General features: G+C 45.0%; 1 protein-coding gene across 1 annotated transcript in view; it reads left to right on the forward strand.

The window, feature by feature from the left end:
* The first annotated feature begins 1,173 nt into the window (after positions 1-1,173).
* The window catches only part of LOC100773612 (ribosomal protein S6 kinase alpha-2), a 280,709-nt gene continuing 263,809 nt past the window's right edge, over positions 1,174-18,073 (forward strand). Inside the window, exons 1-2 of the mRNA XM_027401140.2 lie at positions 1,174-1,513; positions 5,420-5,479. Coding sequence (XP_027256941.1) covers positions 1,451-1,513; positions 5,420-5,479 — 123 coding nt within the window. The 5' untranslated portion in view covers positions 1,174-1,450. The remainder of the gene's footprint in view (positions 1,514-5,419; positions 5,480-18,073) is intronic.

Genomic DNA, 18,073 nt, shown 5'->3' on the forward strand with positions numbered 1-18,073 from the left:
AAGATTGGGCCCCTTCCTGTTTTTTTAATAACTCACATTTCTTGGTGGCTTTATAAAGATGAAAAGGACATGATAACATTCTGAACTAGGGAGCCATTGCCTTAGATGTTCTCAAAGACAAGGGCACACAGAAATAAAGATGCTTGCTCCCAGAGCAAGGCTAAACTGTGTTCATCTTGAACACTATTTCCCAAGGGAAGTCACCAAATCAGTCTAAAGTCGGCATGGAGAAATGAGTGTGTCCTCTCCTGCGTGGGTTTCTTATTCCAAGTTAGAAATGGAGGAGACCAAAGTTCCACCCTCAGAGAAGCAAGGGAAGAAGCTGCTTCCTGGAACACACTTTGTCCTCGGAGAAGCTAAGTTTCTCAGTCTCAGGTGGACAGCCAGGGCTTCCTTCCTTGTATGTCACATGTGTGTCTGTGGGTACTTTGCTTCTCTGTGAGCCATGGGACTTTCTCATCTGTGAGATGGGAGTGCAATACCCATGCTGGGTGGAAAAAAAACAAATGAGACTATGTGTCTGATGCACAGTGTTTAGAGTGACAGCTATCCCCACCCCCAAACACCCTTTTCCTGTTCTCCACTGGTGCTGCTGTAGTTCAAACACTTTAATCTCTGCCCTTTCCTGTAGAGGACAGGGATACCACACTTAAGGTTCCTGCAGTCAGTCCTGTCTTCCAGCTTAGGGCACAAGTGTGATCCAAGACTGGATTCTAAGGTGCCCATCCTCCCCAGTCCCTTCAGCTTGTGGCTACTCCTTTCTCCTGGCTGCTGCCTGCCCAATGCCTGAACAGGGCTGTTCATGGGGGACAGCAGGGAGTCGCTGCACCAAGCTACTGCAGGCATCAGCACAATTCTCAGTGCGGGTGTCTGAAACCCTGATGTGGAGGGGTGTCCCTGCTGCATATGGCCTCCAGCCTTGGCAGAATTCCTGACAGGGGTGGTGGTGTGGGTCCCAGCCAGTGTCGCAGAGGTGGGGAGGGGAAGGGCAGAGCCTGAGCTCCAGTCCCTCCTTCTCCCTCCCTGGTCCTCGGTTGCTAAGCAGTTTCTATGGCAGCAGCATCCTCAGACTCAACTTTCACCCTCATTTAGAGCCAATTAAGGTAAAATAGTGAGGGGAGGGAGCAGAGTGGCAACGTAACTGGGAGGCAGGGAAGTACTTGGAGGCTGCAGGCAAAGCTTTACTCTGTGAGACGCACAGGCACAGACACAGATACAGCTGCAGTCTCCTTGCTCGCTGTGCTGCAGCCTGCTGACGAAGCTGAGCAGCCACACTAAAGACCTCAGGACCCTCGCCAGCCCAAGAGATCGTACCTTGTGTTCCTTCCCACCCTCCACTCCTGCCCCCAGCCTCTGGCAACCTGTCAGCCGAGTCTCCTGCTGCTTGGTGCCTGTGTTTATTTTCTTTCTTACTATCAACACTTGATTGGAAGAGAGGAAAGTTTAGGAGATGCCGATTGCACAGCTGCTGGAATTATGGAAGAAGATAGAGGTGGAACCCATGGAGATAGAGGTGAGTACAGAAGAGGGAAGGGTGTACTGTCCCACACTGCCCCCTTTGCACTGTAGCAAATGGACTTGGACCCGATAGAAAAATTCGCAGTTATCAAGTGACTCTCAGCATGGCAGGGATGTGTCCATGTTTCACATGTGTGGCCACATAGACATGTGCATGTGTGTGTCTGGGCAGTGTATATGGTGTTAGTGCATGTGGAAACAAGCAGAAGACAAGCATTGCTGCTAAGAGCCACCCTCAGCACGCTCTCTGCAGTGTGCCTGTGCTCTGAAGTACTGATTTTGTCAACTAGTTGGCACCAGTTTGCTTTGTTTTCAACAAGTGGTCTGGATCATGGTCTGGATCTTCATTTGCTGCAGAGACCGACCAGCTATGCTAGAAGGAACAGGAAGCAGAGGCAGCATTGTCCTGAAGGGTTGGGCCCTCAGGGAGAGGGGCCACTAGAAATGAGAGCTGAGTGTCTTAGTGCTGAGGCTGTGGCGGGGAAGATGCTGTGACTCTTCCCCCTTGGGATGTGGAAGCCTCTGTTGCCAGGAATTTCATTTGCTCCATTTGTGTTCTTCATGATCGTCAGACCTTTTTCTAAGAAGGAAGTTTTCCAAAGTTGTTAAGATTGACTGCATCCTTAGATGTTCATGCAATGTGTGAAGAGCAGCCAAAATTGCAATTTAAAATGGCTAATTTTTATAGGCTCCTAAACACCACAACCTGAGGTTTAATTTCTGCCTCATCTAACCTTACACTTATAAATTCCATGCTGACTGCTTTCCTTTCATAGTGACATGGAAACATTCACAAAAACAAGTCTTTAAACTGCATGATTCTGCTTCAGAAGACAGCTTATTTGGTATTTTATTTTGAAGACTTTCTAGGCAGCTAGACTCCCATAAAAATACGTGGAATAGGATTTGTAAGATTTTTCAGTGGGTGAAGGTATTTGCTGTCAAGCCTGATGACCTGAATTCCTAAACTCATGGGGTAATAGGAAAGAAATGATCACTGAAAGTTGTCCTCTGACTTATACACACACACACACACACACACACACACACACACACACACACACACACACACACGGCTGGGGAGAGAGGCAGAGAGAGAGAGAGAGAGTCAGAAAGACAGGGACTGACAAAGAGAGACAGAAACCAAATAAATAAATAAATAAATAAATAAATAAATCTACATGTTTACGTGTTTGGAGTAGGTGTTGGTATTATGTGGGGAGTAGAGCCTTTCACAGATACTGTGTGGTGCATCTTACAGCCAGAGCTGTCTGAGAATTGGTGCAAGGGAGTTGCCTTGGTGAGCAAGGCTGACACTTGGCTCTGCCACTGCTGATTACTCTGCCGGTACTTGATGCTGCCTGGCAGTTGAAGACAAAGCCACTCATTCCCCAGATGACAACTCAAGTCTCTCTCTCTCTTTCTTTTTTTCTTGAGAGGTATTTGATTCTTCTAAAAAATCAACTAGTGAATGAACGAAAGATGAGAGCAGACAAGTATTTTCTTATTTCCTGCACTGACCCCATCGTTTGTGTTCTGGTGTCCATCCGTCTGGCTTCTTGAACAGAGAGCTCTTTCGGGGGGAGACCTGGGCTGGTGGGGAGAGGTGGGAATGGAGGAACTGTTGAGAGCTTCTGGAATTCAGAGTCTGGCGCTATCACCAGGACTTGCGTTTCAAGTATTGCTGAAGTAGACCAGGAATAGACGAGCCACAGGCAGACTCATATTATTGTAAAGATATGCCATGACCCAAGTAAACTTGCAAATCCAGCATCTTGATGCAGAGTTGGTAGCACCTGCACTGCCCTGCTGCCCTGCAGGGGAGAGGATTGTGAGTGTCTGTGGTTAGTCTGACACTGTGAGGAGACTCAGATGGGCTAAATAGCCTTGAAAGAAGATGTTTCCTCATGCTTTCTGGTGAGTTTTTCAGAATAGCAAACTCATGGAGTATGCAGAGTTAGGATGGGGCATTACACAGTTAGGAATATAGAACCAAGAAAAACTAGAGTCATTTCCACTGAAGGCTCAAAGCCAGAATACTGGGAGTGCGACATTTCCAGCTCTTGAGGGACCTTCTATGTCCTCAAGTGTGACGTCCCTGGTCACAGCACAACTAAGTTGATGTTATTGTCTCATTTTGCCCATGTTATGTCCTGTGGTACTAAAATAACTCACAGATCAAGACGTAGGCACAGCTGCGTGGGACATACCTGGAGTCTGACCTTGCATGGATTGGGATATCTGTGGAGCACAGTTAACATCTCTGGCTGGAAGTCAGTGCTCCTGGATTCTTCTTTTAGCCTAACATGGCTACACTTATTTTCTTCTCCTCAGTTGTTCTCTTGTCCACAGTCCTAAGAAGCCTAGGGATCTGAGGTCAACTGAAGCAGAGCATGGTATACTCTCTATAAATAAACAGCAATTTTTCCAGCACAGAGACTAGGGGAAACACATTGGCTATCCAAGGAGACTAATTGTGATACTATGAATTGGTTTTGGATATTTTGGGTAATAATTTACCCATGAGTGGAGTAAGAAAACATGGTAATTAAAAATCTAGAGAACCTCTAAAGAGTCTAGTATGAAGGGGAAAGAAGGGTGTTCTATGAGTTGTTCTTACTAGCTAAAGGCACATATCACAAGCAGGACTCTAGGATGCCTGTTCTCAGCAGGGTTCAATGGCCACAGCGATGCTCTGGAGAGAAAGTAAGGAGCAGCAAGAGAGTCAGTATGTCAGCCCAGATGTGGGGTTTAGCTGACTCATTTTAATCTTATTTTTGCAGGAGCAAGTGTGAGCTTTGGGATGTTGCAGTGCATTAGAAAAAAAGCAAAATCTTGGTTTTCAAATGATACATATCTACCATGATTCCCTGGTGACTCACAGTCAAGTTAGCGTGGTTTCTAACCCAGCATGACTGCTGGCTTAGCAATCATAGTGAGGTCAGCAGCTAACCTGGTGCATCAGAGCACCTGAGAGCTAGTGATAGGTGGGAATGTCCCATGGAGCTCTCTCTGAATCTCAAGGTAGAAGTGAGGAAGCAGGTCATCTGAGCAGTTTCCTTGCTATTGCATAGTAAGTAAAGATGTGGCCCTGGCCTCCTGTTTAATCCCTGAGCTACACAGATGCTGCTTATTCCTTTGTGAGCCCAGAACTTTACTGTCTACAATTTAATTAACTCTTCCAAGCTGGGCTTGGTGGCACATACCTGTAATCCCCAAACTCAGGAGGCAGAATCGGTAAGACTTCTGTGAGACTAGACATGTTTATATAGCAAATTTTCAGGCTGCTAGAGTTTCCACAAGAAGTTTTCAAAAAAAAAAAAGAAGAACAAAAACCCAAAACAAAACAAAAAACAAAACCACAAAAAATCCAACTCCTTTTCCAGAATTAACACAAGACTGTTTTGTTTCATTCAAATGGGAATGATTGCAGATGCATTTGTTGTCTGTGTCCATCCTCACCAGACTTTGTCTGTCTGTCTGTCTGTCTGTCTGTCTGTCTGTCTGTCTGTCTGTCTGTCTGTGTCCATCCTCATCAGACTGTATCTGTTTGTCTGTGTCCATCATCATTAGACTGATGTTTGAGCTTCATGTAAGCTGTCTTCTGTTTCTTGCTGGCTGTAGGTTGTGTAAATGTCCCTCTTTTGGATTGTGCTGCAAGTTATATACTTCGCTCATTCAGCAGTTTGTGACTTTAGACATGAATACTTACTACCTGGATATAAAACACCTATCTCCAATACAGAATATCCCACAGTTACAGGACTGTTTAGGTGCACGGGATCCATGATACAGACTCCACTTCCTACCAAGCTAGTTATGATTGTACTGATTAAGTGTATGAAGCTACCGACACAAATTCTGAGATGCTAACCATATTAACCTATGTTTCTGTTGTCAGACCACGGAGGAGGAACTCAGCCTGGACATAGAGCCCACCCAGGAAGATGCCACAGAAGAAGTAACTATGTCTTTTCTTTTTTTAATAACCTGGTTGTTTGCGTCAAGATTGGACATGGAAGGTAGAATGGAGTGATATCTGAAAGTTTAAAGTAATGACACATGAGTAGTCATTTTAGTGAGATGCATGTCAACCTGCAAATGTAAACATACATATGCATGTGTATGTATTGTGTGAGTCTTTTGTTAGTATGTCCCTCAAAAGAAACAGTCTAACATAGTGAGGACCAACACAAGCCAAGGGGAGTCTTGGACTTAGGCGAATACTGACTTGCTGCTGACAGCTAAGGCAGGTGTGAGAAATACTGGTAGAGGCACAGGAGTATAGGAAATGACTCTGCCTGCTGGGAATTATGTAACATAGCTCTTGGAAGGCTTTGTGTGTGTATGTTGTATGTGTACAAGCAATCCACAGGAGCCTGGAAGGTGGGTTCATCTGTGGGGAGTTGCCTTTCCAGAGGCATGGAAGATGAGGCCCGACTGAGGAGAGTTGAGGGGGCAATGCAACAAGGCCAGTGAAGAGCAGGACAGGAAAATGAGGCTGGAGGCAAAGAAGAGGGGCAGCCGTCTCTGGGGGCTGGTGCCCTGGGGTGGAGTGAAACACTGAGAGCAAGAAAAGTGCGGCTGTTACTAGTTATGCACCCTTCAGCTTCTGTGCTTCCTAGGAGCCTGTTACCCAGACAGCTGAGACCTGGCTTAGACTTCAGCACAGTGACCATTCCCCAGCTACACTGGTGACATAGATGCCAGAAAGGTCAATTTTATATCCTACACATAGAAAAGAAATTCTGTTAGAGGTGGCTGTGGCTGTAGAAGGCTGGGGAAACCAGCAAGACTGGGTGAGCACTGTCAGTGTACTTAGCCAGGGGCCACTGGGAAATACGGCTGTTGTCAACTTTACCATAGCATATGGGAACTGGATTGGTTGGCATTGCTGGCCAGCTCACAGCCTGAGAATTGCCTTTGCTGCATCCTAACCTGTGCATGCCAGCGCAAATGTCTGCCCAGTGCCTCCAGATCGCAGGATGGCATGAAGCAGCCTATTGGTCAGTTAGGGAAATGTCATTAATCTGCCTTACCTTTGGCTGGCTACCTTCCCTTCTGTCTCAGGGTTTCAGAGCTCAGCTCTCTCCAGAGCCTTGAAGTGATCTGACTGGGTTTGGACAGAATATCAGCTTGGCTGTGAACCTTCACTTCTCTGGATAGCAAGCATAGCTGTGGGCACAGCAGAGGTTAATGCAACATGAACTAGGGATTTTCCCGAGAAGATGCATATTTGATTGGATCCTTGTCAAGTTGCAGGGCAACGAAGGGAGGTTTATCCTCCACTAAAATATCTGCGGCCAGGACTCACAAGGCCCCAGCTGTCACTTTAACAGGCCTTGCCACACTCTGGTGAAAGCTCTGCCTCTGGGAAGCTTCACTGTATGCACATAGCACAGAAGGTGGGGAGAGACAAAGCAGCCTGTGGTTTAGATGACCCACTTTAGCCTGCTTCTTGCAGGAGCAAGTGTGAGCTTTCTTTCTTGGATGTCACAATCCATTAGCAAAAGGAACAGAGTTGGCTTTTGGAGACAGCTTCTGTGGCACTGTCAGTGTAGGTGTGGCAGACGACTGCTCATTTTGGAGCCTCATGTGGAGCAATAAGATCGGGCATCATGATATGTTAGTTAGTTCATTTGAGCTGCTTCAACAAAATAGCAGCAGCCCAGTGTCTCATAAATGGCAGATCCTGTCCTGAAGTTCTGGAGGCCCATGATCTTCCTGCCTCAGATTCTGTAGTGCTAGGATTTATAGCCACGTGCCACCACACACTTACTCTTAGCACTTCTTGTGTGAATCTAGACATGGACCTATATATACTACAATCAACACACTCAGCTTTTGTGCAAGTTGTTTTGATAATGGAATTGAGGTAGTGGAAATTATTTCCTGATGGTTACCTAGGCTGGATGATAGGAAATCAGAATCTAAAAGTCTGTCATAAATAAAGGAGAGCTCCAAATATAACTCAGGGGTGTGTGTAGGATGCAACACTGACACTTGGGTGCATCCATATTGTTTGTGGGCTGGCAATTACTGGAGAAATCACTTGTTCACTTAAAGTTTCTGTATTGAACATCATGTAGTTTTCCATCGTCCCTGCAGACTGATGCCATTTGATATTCTGTATGGTTGGCTGCTGCTTGTCAGAATCATGTGATTCTTTTCCCATCCGTGGCCTTGAGAACACAATCTGCAAGGTTTTCTAAAGTGAAGGGTTTATGGATACAAACTAAGAACCAAAAGTTTCACCTTTGCCAGTGAACATTCGATAATAAGAGATAGTTACCTGATTGTGGAAAAATTAATCAAAGATCATGACTGCAGGTGAAGCATCATGCTTGCCCTAGAGAGTGTTGGGGGGACATTGGAACTCTTCCATCTTGGGACGACCTTAATCGAGGTGGCTGCTTTAAAAATATTTTTTTGAGACAGGATCTCACTATGTAGCCTTGGCTGGCCTGGATCTCACTGTGTAGTTCAGGCGGGACTCACCTTTACAGATCTGTCTGCTTCTGTCTCCCAAGTGCTGGGAAGGGAGACATGCACCACCTCATCTGACCTTAGTTTTATTTTTAACAATATGTGTGTGTGTGTGTGTGTGTGTGTGTGTGTGTGTGTGTGTGTGTGTGTGTCTATGTGCCAGGCTGTTCGTGTGAGTGTAGTTTCCACAGATGCCAGAAGAGGGCATCAGATACTCTAGAGTAGGTTTATAGGTGGTTGTGAGTCAACTGGATAGAGTGCTGGAAACCCAACTCTGGTTCTCTCTAAGAGCAGTATGCACTCTCATCTGCCAAACCAACTCTTTGGCCCCAGGAGGCTTTTTAAAATGGATAATTTTTCTTTTAAAGTATAGAACGTGTTGGATGTTTCATGTCTAAATATTTCCCTATGTAATCTTTGTCTAGTTGTGTCAGGTGCCATGGCTCTGCCCAATTTCTGGAAAAAAGAACCCCAAGGAAGTTCCAACATAAAGAGTGAAAATAGGTTGAGAGGTCTGCTTCTGACTTAGAGAGTTAACACAACCTGTTTTCCCTCAACTGTTGTTGAGGGAAAGGCTTTCTTTCTGGAGAAATTGGGTTCTGTGTAGGGAGTTTGTTATAAACTCCTAGGAGGGCAGCCTTACTCTGATTCCATGTGGTGCATACAAAGCAGGCATCTATTATGTCCTAAACAACAGCACTGAATCAGTGGGCTCTCCATGAATCATTTCCCCAAGGGCGCATTTGAAGGGCTCAGCCTAGGGCAGATTGTAGGCTCAGAAGGAGGCAGAAGCGACAGCTTTGTGCTTGATAAGGTGCAACTTTGAGACTCTCCTGTTCCCTTTTGAAGGCTGTGTGCAGTGAGCCAGCTGGGATGCTGGGAAGAAATGATGTGCAAGAGCATTAATGCAGATAGCCTGAGATTGCCGTGCAGTGGGAGAAGGCTTGAGAAGGTCTCCATTGACTGCACATGCTTTGCCTTTCAGGGTTAATTTATCAGTGGTCAAGAGGCAACTGTCACCTCATTGTGTGGGAAACACACCTGACCTTTGCTGGAGAGTATTCACTGTGTACTTCACCCACTACAATGACATGCATTTAGAGACTGTGCCCTGTTCATCCATGTGGCAGACGAGGAGTCTGGGAGAAGTTATGGATGGCATTACTCTTTACCAGTTGATACCTCCTGGGCCATAGATGGGGAGGAGGGGCAGGTGGAATGGTGAGTGAGGAGAGCTGGTGTTACTGGCATTGGGGTGGAACACTTGAATACAGATGCCTCACATATCTTCTAAGCATCATACCACACCAGGCTCCTATGTCATTTTGTCAGCTTCTTAGTCACCAGGAACTGCCAGATGTTTAGACAGTTTTTAGGTAAGCTTTTATTTCACAGAAAAAAATGTGAAAAATGTTAGCATTTGTCACATGGATGTGTTTTTAAAAGGGCTTGGGCTTCAGGGTCATACTCATTAATCATCGTAAAGCACAGTTTTCTGTCTGCAATAATGTTATGTTGCTTTCCCTCCCCCACCAGTTTTCATGGCAGCACAGGAAATGTCTGTATAGTGAGTGGGTGCTGAGGCTGCCAGCTTCAGTCTGCAGGAGAGAGCTGCAGGGAGACTGGGGGGGCGGGGCTCTGACAGATGCCCAGAGCCAGCCAGGAAGTTGAGTCAGGCAGCACTACTTCACAGACCCGGGAAGATTCTGGAGCTGCACACACGGCCCCCTCTCTAGGTATTACCAAGGTTTGAGGGCAGATCATTGATGAGCTCCTGAGCACATCTTTGTCCATGCCGTGACTAGCTCAGTGAGGAGGTGATAGTAAGGAGACAGGGTCAGGAGACACCAGGGTGCCAGAGGGAGAGAGCTAGCACAGGGCTACCATGAGGGCCTGGACATGGTCCTGGCACCAGCCGTAGTTGCAAAAGTAAGGCTGGCCCTGTGCAGGTATGTGTGGAGCCAGCATGTCACCTTTCTTTTCTCTGGAATCAAGAGACAGAGAGATTCCCTTTCACGTTAAAGAAAGAAAGGAAAAAGAAAGAAAAAAACAACTGCAACTGGTTTGAATAGAAATGAGACAAGATGAATAATGAAGCTTAGGAACTAATAAAGCAATTAAGAGCGATGCAATTACAGTTTAAAGAGATAGTTAATAGCTTTGAAAGATTAATAAGACACTCTCCCAAGTCCTGGTTATTATGTTACATAATCTGTTCAGACATCCGTGGGATCTCCAGAGGCAATACACTTGTTCCAGTGGCTCCTCCAGTCTCTGCATTTGCAAGGCTTACAGCTCTTTGCCTTCTAGTCAGAGCTGTGTTAATGCTTACATGGATCCTATAAAATGTTAGTACACACAGTGCTGCTTGGAAAAAGATAAATTTGGCTAAACTACAGAGTTCCCTCCATTCAAGCTCACTGTGGGCATGCCTAAGTGACAGGGGCTTCATGGAGCATGGGCATTTATGGAGGCACAAATGAGGGGCCCTGGATGAATTTGCAACCTGCGCTGACAGTGCACATGGTGGTTATTTACAGTAATACACAGCCGACAAAGCATCTTGCTCTTGCCAACCAGGACATCTGTTTCCTGGGTTGTCCTTTCTTACTTGAATGTTGTTGCTCATCTAGGATGGGAAAATAGAGGTGGTTCAGCCCAACATCCTCATCTTTCTGTGTAAGCATGAGTTTTCTGGCCTGTCTGCTTGGTCCCACCGCCGCTTCAGCCCAAAATGAACACATGGAGATTCTATATTAATTATGAAATGTTGGCCGGTGACTAGGGCTTCTTATTGGCTAGCTCTTTCTTAATTATTAACCCATTTCTAGTAATCTAAGTATTTTCATGTAGTCTCATCTTACTGGAGAACGCCTGATGCGTCCTCTATTCCCAGGCTCTCATCGAGACTCTGCCTCTGCCTACATCTCCCAGAATTCTCCTTGTCTTCTAGCCCTGCCTATCTTCCTGCCGGGCCAATCAGTGTTATATTCATTAACTAATAAGAGAAGCATATATGCAGAAGGAACATCTCCATCATTTCTGCTTTTATAGCAGAAAGATACTGTGTGGTCCCTATGAACCAGAATGAACACAGAAGGATAGATCACTCAGCCAGTTAGCAGGGCTCTCAGTCTGGGGCCACCAGATGGAGTGTTCTATGATATAAGAGATCCAGATGGAGGCTAACCTGGAAGCTCTCATCAGTGCAAGTGCTAGCATGTTTCACTGCATCCTGTGGCAGTGCACCAGACAGTGGCTTTGTGGGTGAAATGGCATGAAAACACATTCTCCAGGGAATAAGGTGATGGCCTTGTCAAAGCACAGGGTCACATGAAAAAGTCACTGTTTCAGTATGAAGAGTTGTGGGATCTTTGCTGTCCTGGGCTTAGCACGAAGACTAGCTTGAGAACAGTTCAGGTCACCAGAGCCCCTGATGAGCAACATAGTGACATCCTGGCTCCAGAGAGGGGTGAGCAGTGTGATGAAAACTCTGTCTGTCAGTGTGCTCCTGGGTTATATGACTTGGCCTCTTCTTGGGCTCTGGGTAATGGAGGATCTTACAATAGCACAGCCAATGAAGGGATGCCTTCATTGCTCTTTCTACCAAGATGGTGCCTACTGTCTCTTGCACCTGATATGGAGAATAGATTGTTGGTGACTGGGATGAGGATACAGGCCATACAGTGGCTCAGATCTTCCTCTGTTCAGGCCTTTTGTGATGTGGGATAATGCTCTTGTTCACTGTAAAGATTTGTCACTTGTTTAATAAAACACTGATTGGCCAGTAGCCAGGAAGGAAAAATAGGTGGGGATACAAGACTAGGAGAGTTCTGGGAAGAGGAAGGCAGAGAGTGAGTCGCAGCCAGATGCAGAGGAAGCAAGATGAGAATGCCTCAGTGAGAAAAGGTACCAAGCCACATGGCTAAACATAGATAAGAATTATGGGTTATTTTAAGTTGTAAGAACTTGTTAGTAATAAGCCTGAACAATAGGCCAAACAGTTTATAATTTATATGAGCCTCTGTGTGTCTATTTGGTACTAAAGGGCTGAGGGACCAGGCAGGACAGAAAGTCCCATCCACAAGTGGTTTTCCAACGTGGGGCACAAACCCACAACCCTAGGATTAAGAGTCCCATGCTCTACTGACTGAGTCCCGGGATTAAATGTGTGTAACACCTACTGCCTGACATCTATAGCTAACTAGTGTGGCTGGCTTTGCTTTCTGTACCCTCCAGCAAGCTTTAATAAATCATAAATAATATATCACCACACTTTTGTACTTCTGGTGACACAGAGATCTTGTGATACACAAGTAGCCTGTTCCCCATTCTGTCTTATCTTTCCTATATCACACACAGAAGAGAGAAGAGATGGTTCCCATGAAGGGATCATGTTCTTTTGAGGTCCTACATGAGCTCTGTGCCCTGTGAGCCATGCCTGTCACAGAGCTGGTCCTGCAGAGATCCTGCCTCATAGTTGAGGTTATGTACAGCTCAGACACTGAGTCCTCATATAGGGGTTCTCTCATTTTAAATCCTCTCTTCAAATAGTAATAGTAATAATAGCAACAACAATAATAATCCTACCTCAGTTTCCTTCTCAGTGTATACATAACACTCCAGAGGACCTTAGCTGGTACATTCTTTTGAAAATTAGCCCCTTCCTCAGTGTTTGGGCTATCTCTCTTTCTGTGTCATAAGTGAAATATTGAATTACAAGAATATTTATTCATCTCAAATGAGTAATTTAAATAACTATGGACAGGGAAGCCATGTTTTGTGTGTGTGTGTGTGTGTGTGTGTGTGTGTGTGTGTGTGTGTGTGTGAGAGAGTATTTTCAATAAAGTAGACTTCCTTCTGTTGATAATGCTGAGCTTCAGTAGAATACAAAAAAAGCCATTAGAAAATTCAGTCTTTCACTGGCTCATGCTCAGCACACCTGCAGCCGGGGGTGGAAATGAAGTCTTTGCAATTGGTATGAGTTATAACAATCTCTAACAAATCAGCAAAGCATATTTTCCTCAGAATGCAGTATCAAAACACCCGAGTGCCAAGCACACACAAAAGAGCCAACCCCTGCCAAATCGTTTTGTGGCCCAGGATTCTCTCAGAATGAACCATGGCTGAGCTTTAGCTCCCTTCATTACCGTCTGCCTCTTATCGATGGTTGATGAGCAGGACAGATGAGGTCCAGGCCACTGACAAACAACTCTACAAGTATTTCCTGAGTATTTATGTGAGACAGAGTCTGTATTAGCACATGGTAGAGAAACACCAGCATGATGTGACTCTCTTTCTTCAGGGTCACACTCTGTTTGGGAACTCAGACACTGAAGTGTGTAGTTCAAACTAACAGGCAAATACAGCATGGAAGTGTTTTCTAACCATCATGGAACCGTGAAAAGTCTCCTGCATCCACAGGCGCAACACTGGACTCCTTGGGACCTCTTGCCTCCCAAGCCACAAGTCTGTTCCTTTCCTCCTTCCATCCTTGCCTTCCTATTTTACTCACTTGTGCATATGTGCATGTGTACTTGCACACACACATATATACACACACATACATACAGATAAACACACATACACACATACACAGACACACATACACACACATACACACATATACACATACACACACATACACACATATACACATACATCACATACACACATATATGCGCACGCGTGCGTGCGTGTGCACACACACGTAATATTGACCAATCTGTCTTATAAGTCCCCCTTTTATTCTTCCAACAGCTGTCTACTAAGCTGTGGTGTACTTGGCATGTGCTCAACACCTGTGATTTCCTACTAAGTAACCACACAAAAATTCTCCCAGAAGGTCTGTCCTTCAGTATTGTTCCAAGTAAACTCCCCCTAAACAAGATCGCCTTGGGCGACAGAGTTCTGTGAAAAGATGAGACAGGATGAGGCCACAGGGTGAATCCAAGGGCTCTTTTTGTGCTCGATGCTGTTTCAGACTTAAACACAGAGGAGGAACCAATCTCGAGATCTGACAAGACACTATTCAAGACAGCAGGGCCCTAAGACTCAGAGTCACCCTCCATCCACACAACCCTTGACCTGGTAAGTTCCTGTCCCTGCTGTCAGGAAGTGTCCCAGTTACCAGGTCAACAGAAAGAGTAAAACACAGCATGCCGTGTTGCTCTCAGAGCCTGGGCCACCTTTCCCTCAGTATCCATTGAGGGATGTTTTATAGCTTGATTCCTGCAGCAGCAGCCTTTCCCACACCGTTTAGAGCAGTGGGTCTCAACCCGTGGGTGGCAACCCCTTTGGGAGTCAAAGGATCCTTTCATAGGGGTCACCTGTCAGATATCCTGCATACCGGATGTTTACATTATGATTCATAACAGTAGCAAAATTGCAGTTATGAAGTAGCAATGAAAATAATTTTATGGTTGGGGGTCACCACAACATGAGGAGCTGCATTAAAGGGTTGCAACATTAGGAAGGTTGAGGACCACTGCTTTAGGTCAAGGACGCAGTCACAAGATCACTAGACAAGTCTATTCTAGAAGCAAAGGAGCAGTTAGGGGGGTACTTCTAGAATGGAGAAGGGAGTGTTTCCTTTTCCAAATGGGTAGCGTTGTGGTATCATGTTTTATGCTAATGTGAAATGCATTAGTGTTTTATTTTGTGTGCATACACGTGTGTGTGCATACACGTGTGTATGTGTGTGTGTGTAGAGGTCAGAGACTGACTTCTTTTATTACTCTTGACATTATTTTTTTTCAGACAGTGTTGCTCACTGCACCTAGAGCTCATTGATTCAGCTAGGCTGCTTGTCCAGCAAACCCTGTCTCCACCTTCTCCATACTGGCATTGTAGGCACATGCCACTGCACCCACCATCTAAATCTGGACTTACAGCCTTGTATTTGTGTTAGGAAAGTCACAAGCACTTCACTGTAGAAGTTAGATCCATTTGTCCTCAGTATGTCACCGTGCTTCCTTAAGAAAGTCATACATACATACATACATTGTAACCCTTTTGGACAGGCATTGATTTCCTACTGCTAATTTCAGCAAATAGCATCAGCGGCTGACTGCCTCATAAAGACCTCCAGAGAGTGAGGCTCTGAGCCGTGACTCAGGCGTTGCCATGGAGGGATGCTGAATTTGAGAATGAGACTGATGAAGGGTGAAAAACTAACTCAGAATTATGGATTAGGAGAATCTCTGTTAGTCTTCTGGAACTTTATTTTCACTTCGTAGGGAACATGTTGTTCTGATTTAGCTTAGGGTGTAGAAAGCTGTAAGCAAACATGGCTAACAACAAAAAAGAGCCAGGCAATCTAAAAGGAGGTGGTGTTTCTTGAACCTGTTAAATGGAGCAAGGCAACCAGGTTAGCATCTTCCTGAAGGATGCTGCTTAGTGTGAGAATCACATGGCACAGTGATGTCACCCATGGCCAGGAAATCACATAGCATGGTGATGTCAGCCATGACAGACATAGCACCATCATGGTGAATACCAAAGACCACAGCTGAGTATGAGCTATGCACCAGCTTAGAGCCTCAGAGTTCCTGATATAGGGAGTCCCCATCTGTCTCCAGATCTTATCTGTAGCTCGTCTCCACTGGCCCTGATTGTGGGGCAAGGGGCAGGGAAAAGCAGGGCCTGAAAGAGTGTCCCTGTGGAAGAGAGGCATGGACTTCCATCCAGCTCCCAAATCTCTCATATGACACAAAACCAGAATCTCTTGGGTGAGGGGAGAAGGACCCTACTCGGAGGTTGTAAATATTAGAGACAGCCACTCTCATTGAGATCAGGGAGATCTCCCTGTTGCAGCTATGAACCCTCCATTTAGGAAAAGGTAACAGCCATTGCTCAACTACAGAGACTGAAGGAGAGGTAGAAGCCAAGTACCACCCATTGCTTAGTCAGTCAGAAGACTTGGCATGCCTGTCCTGGAGCCAAAGGAAAGAAGACAGCTACCCTAGGGAAAGCTGGGAGCCCTTGTCTCCCAAACTTCCTCCACTAAGGCTAGCTGTGCCCCCCTCCTCCCTGTGTCCCTGGTCTTCAGGACCTCCTCCATTATGAAACATGGGCAAGGGGACCAGGAAGCCCCAGAAAATACCACCATCATATTCCTCATCAGGTGACAGAATATGCAGGACCTCGAAAAAGCTGCATATGTGGCAGTGACATTGGAAATCCCACAGCAAGAACAGGAGATCTGAGGTGTCCCCGGGAAGATCTGACACTGTGTCCAGGGAAGGCATCTGGGACAATCTATGAGACTAAGACATTTGGCAAGGTTGCTGGATGTAAGGTAAATATAGGAAACTCAGTTACATTTATAAAGATAACAAAAATTGGAACTTAAAATAATATGTAATAATACTCAATGATACTAAAACAATAAGTATAAAATATGTACAAGTTTTGTTGACTGAAAACTACAAAACACTGTTGAGGGAGAAAATAATTCTTCATAAAGACTACTCATGGACTGGCAAATGGCTCAGAGGGCCAAGGCACTTGCTTTACTATCTGAGTCTGATCCTTGGATCCAATGGTAGAAAGAAAACATTGCTGTAAGTGGTCCCCTGATTTCTGTATGCATGACATTGTACACACACACACACACACACACACACACACACACACACACACACACCCTAAAACAAAAAACAGCAACAACTGAGAACCAAGGCAATAAAAACTTCGAGCCTGAAACACTAAGTCTGCCAGAAGAAAACTTAGGCACTACACTACAACATAGAGGTGTAGGGAAGGACTTTCTGAATTGGACTCCACTCAGGGATGAAGGACAATAGTTGACAAATGGAACCTCAAATAACCAAAAAACTTATGTGCAACCAAGAAAACATTCAACGGAGTGAAACAGATGCCTACAGAGTGGGAGAGAATATTTGCCAGCTATCTGTCTGACAGGAGATTACTATTCAGAATATATAAAGAAAGTCAAGAAAATAAATGACTCAGTTAAAGATGGGCTGTGGATCTGGACAGAGGAAAAAAGAAAAGTGGTTAAGAAATGTCTCAGAAAGTGGTGAATATCTTCAGCAATCGGGAAGATGCTTGGGAGGAGAGATGATCAACCAAACAGCTGACGATCAATGCAGGTGAGATTGTGGGGAAAGGAGAGCCCCCATTCACTGCTGGTGGAATTGAAAGCTACTGTAGCCACTCTGGAATTCTTTGTTTTTAAGTTCTCTAGTTAAGAGTTCAGAAAATTCACAGGTGCAGGCACTGCCCTTTTGAAGCGATCCTAAGGCCCCATGTACCACGAGTCAAGATTGCAGCGTGTCTTCTCACAGACGTATCAAGATGACTCTTGATGTTATATGGAAGTGCAAAGGGCTTAGCATAGCCACAGCTTTGTAAAGCAAGAACATAGTGAACAAACCCATACTCAGCATGTTGAGGTCATTCATAGAGATTTAATGATGAAGACTGTTTGCTATTGGCATGAAAATAAACACATCAGCTAATGGAATGAACAAGAAGAGACCCCTGACTTCATGGTCAATTGATTTTTACACAGACATCAGGGTATTCCACTGGGAAAAGAATCATCCTTTCAACAAACAGTGTTTGAGCAGCTAAATACTTGTTTTTAAAATGATAAAGGAAGTAATTTAATTTTACAAATAGGAAAGGAAGAATTTAAAGTATTACTATTTGCAGATATCAAGAGACCCTAAAGACCCCAGGAAGCTCCTAGAGCTAACAAACACTTTCAGCAAAGAGGAGGGTTACAAAATTAACATACTCTGTTGCCTCTCTATGACCAATGACAAATAGACTGAGAAGGAAATCAGGGAAACAATCCATTCACCATAGAAAACAAAACAAAACAAATCCAACAACCTCCCCAAACCCACAACATACACAGGCCTAACACTGAAGAATTTGAAGAAAACACTAGAAGAGGGAGAGACTACCCATGTACATGGATTGGTAGAGTTGATATTGTGAAAATGGCTAACTACCAAAATCAATCTACAGATTCAGTGCAGTCTCGTACAAATTCCAATACAACTCTCCACAGAAATTGAAAAAAAAAATCTTAAAA

Source organism: Cricetulus griseus, chromosome 2 (assembly GCF_003668045.3).
Source record: "Cricetulus griseus strain 17A/GY chromosome 2, alternate assembly CriGri-PICRH-1.0, whole genome shotgun sequence".
Taxonomy (NCBI): Eukaryota; Metazoa; Chordata; class Mammalia; order Rodentia; family Cricetidae; genus Cricetulus; species Cricetulus griseus.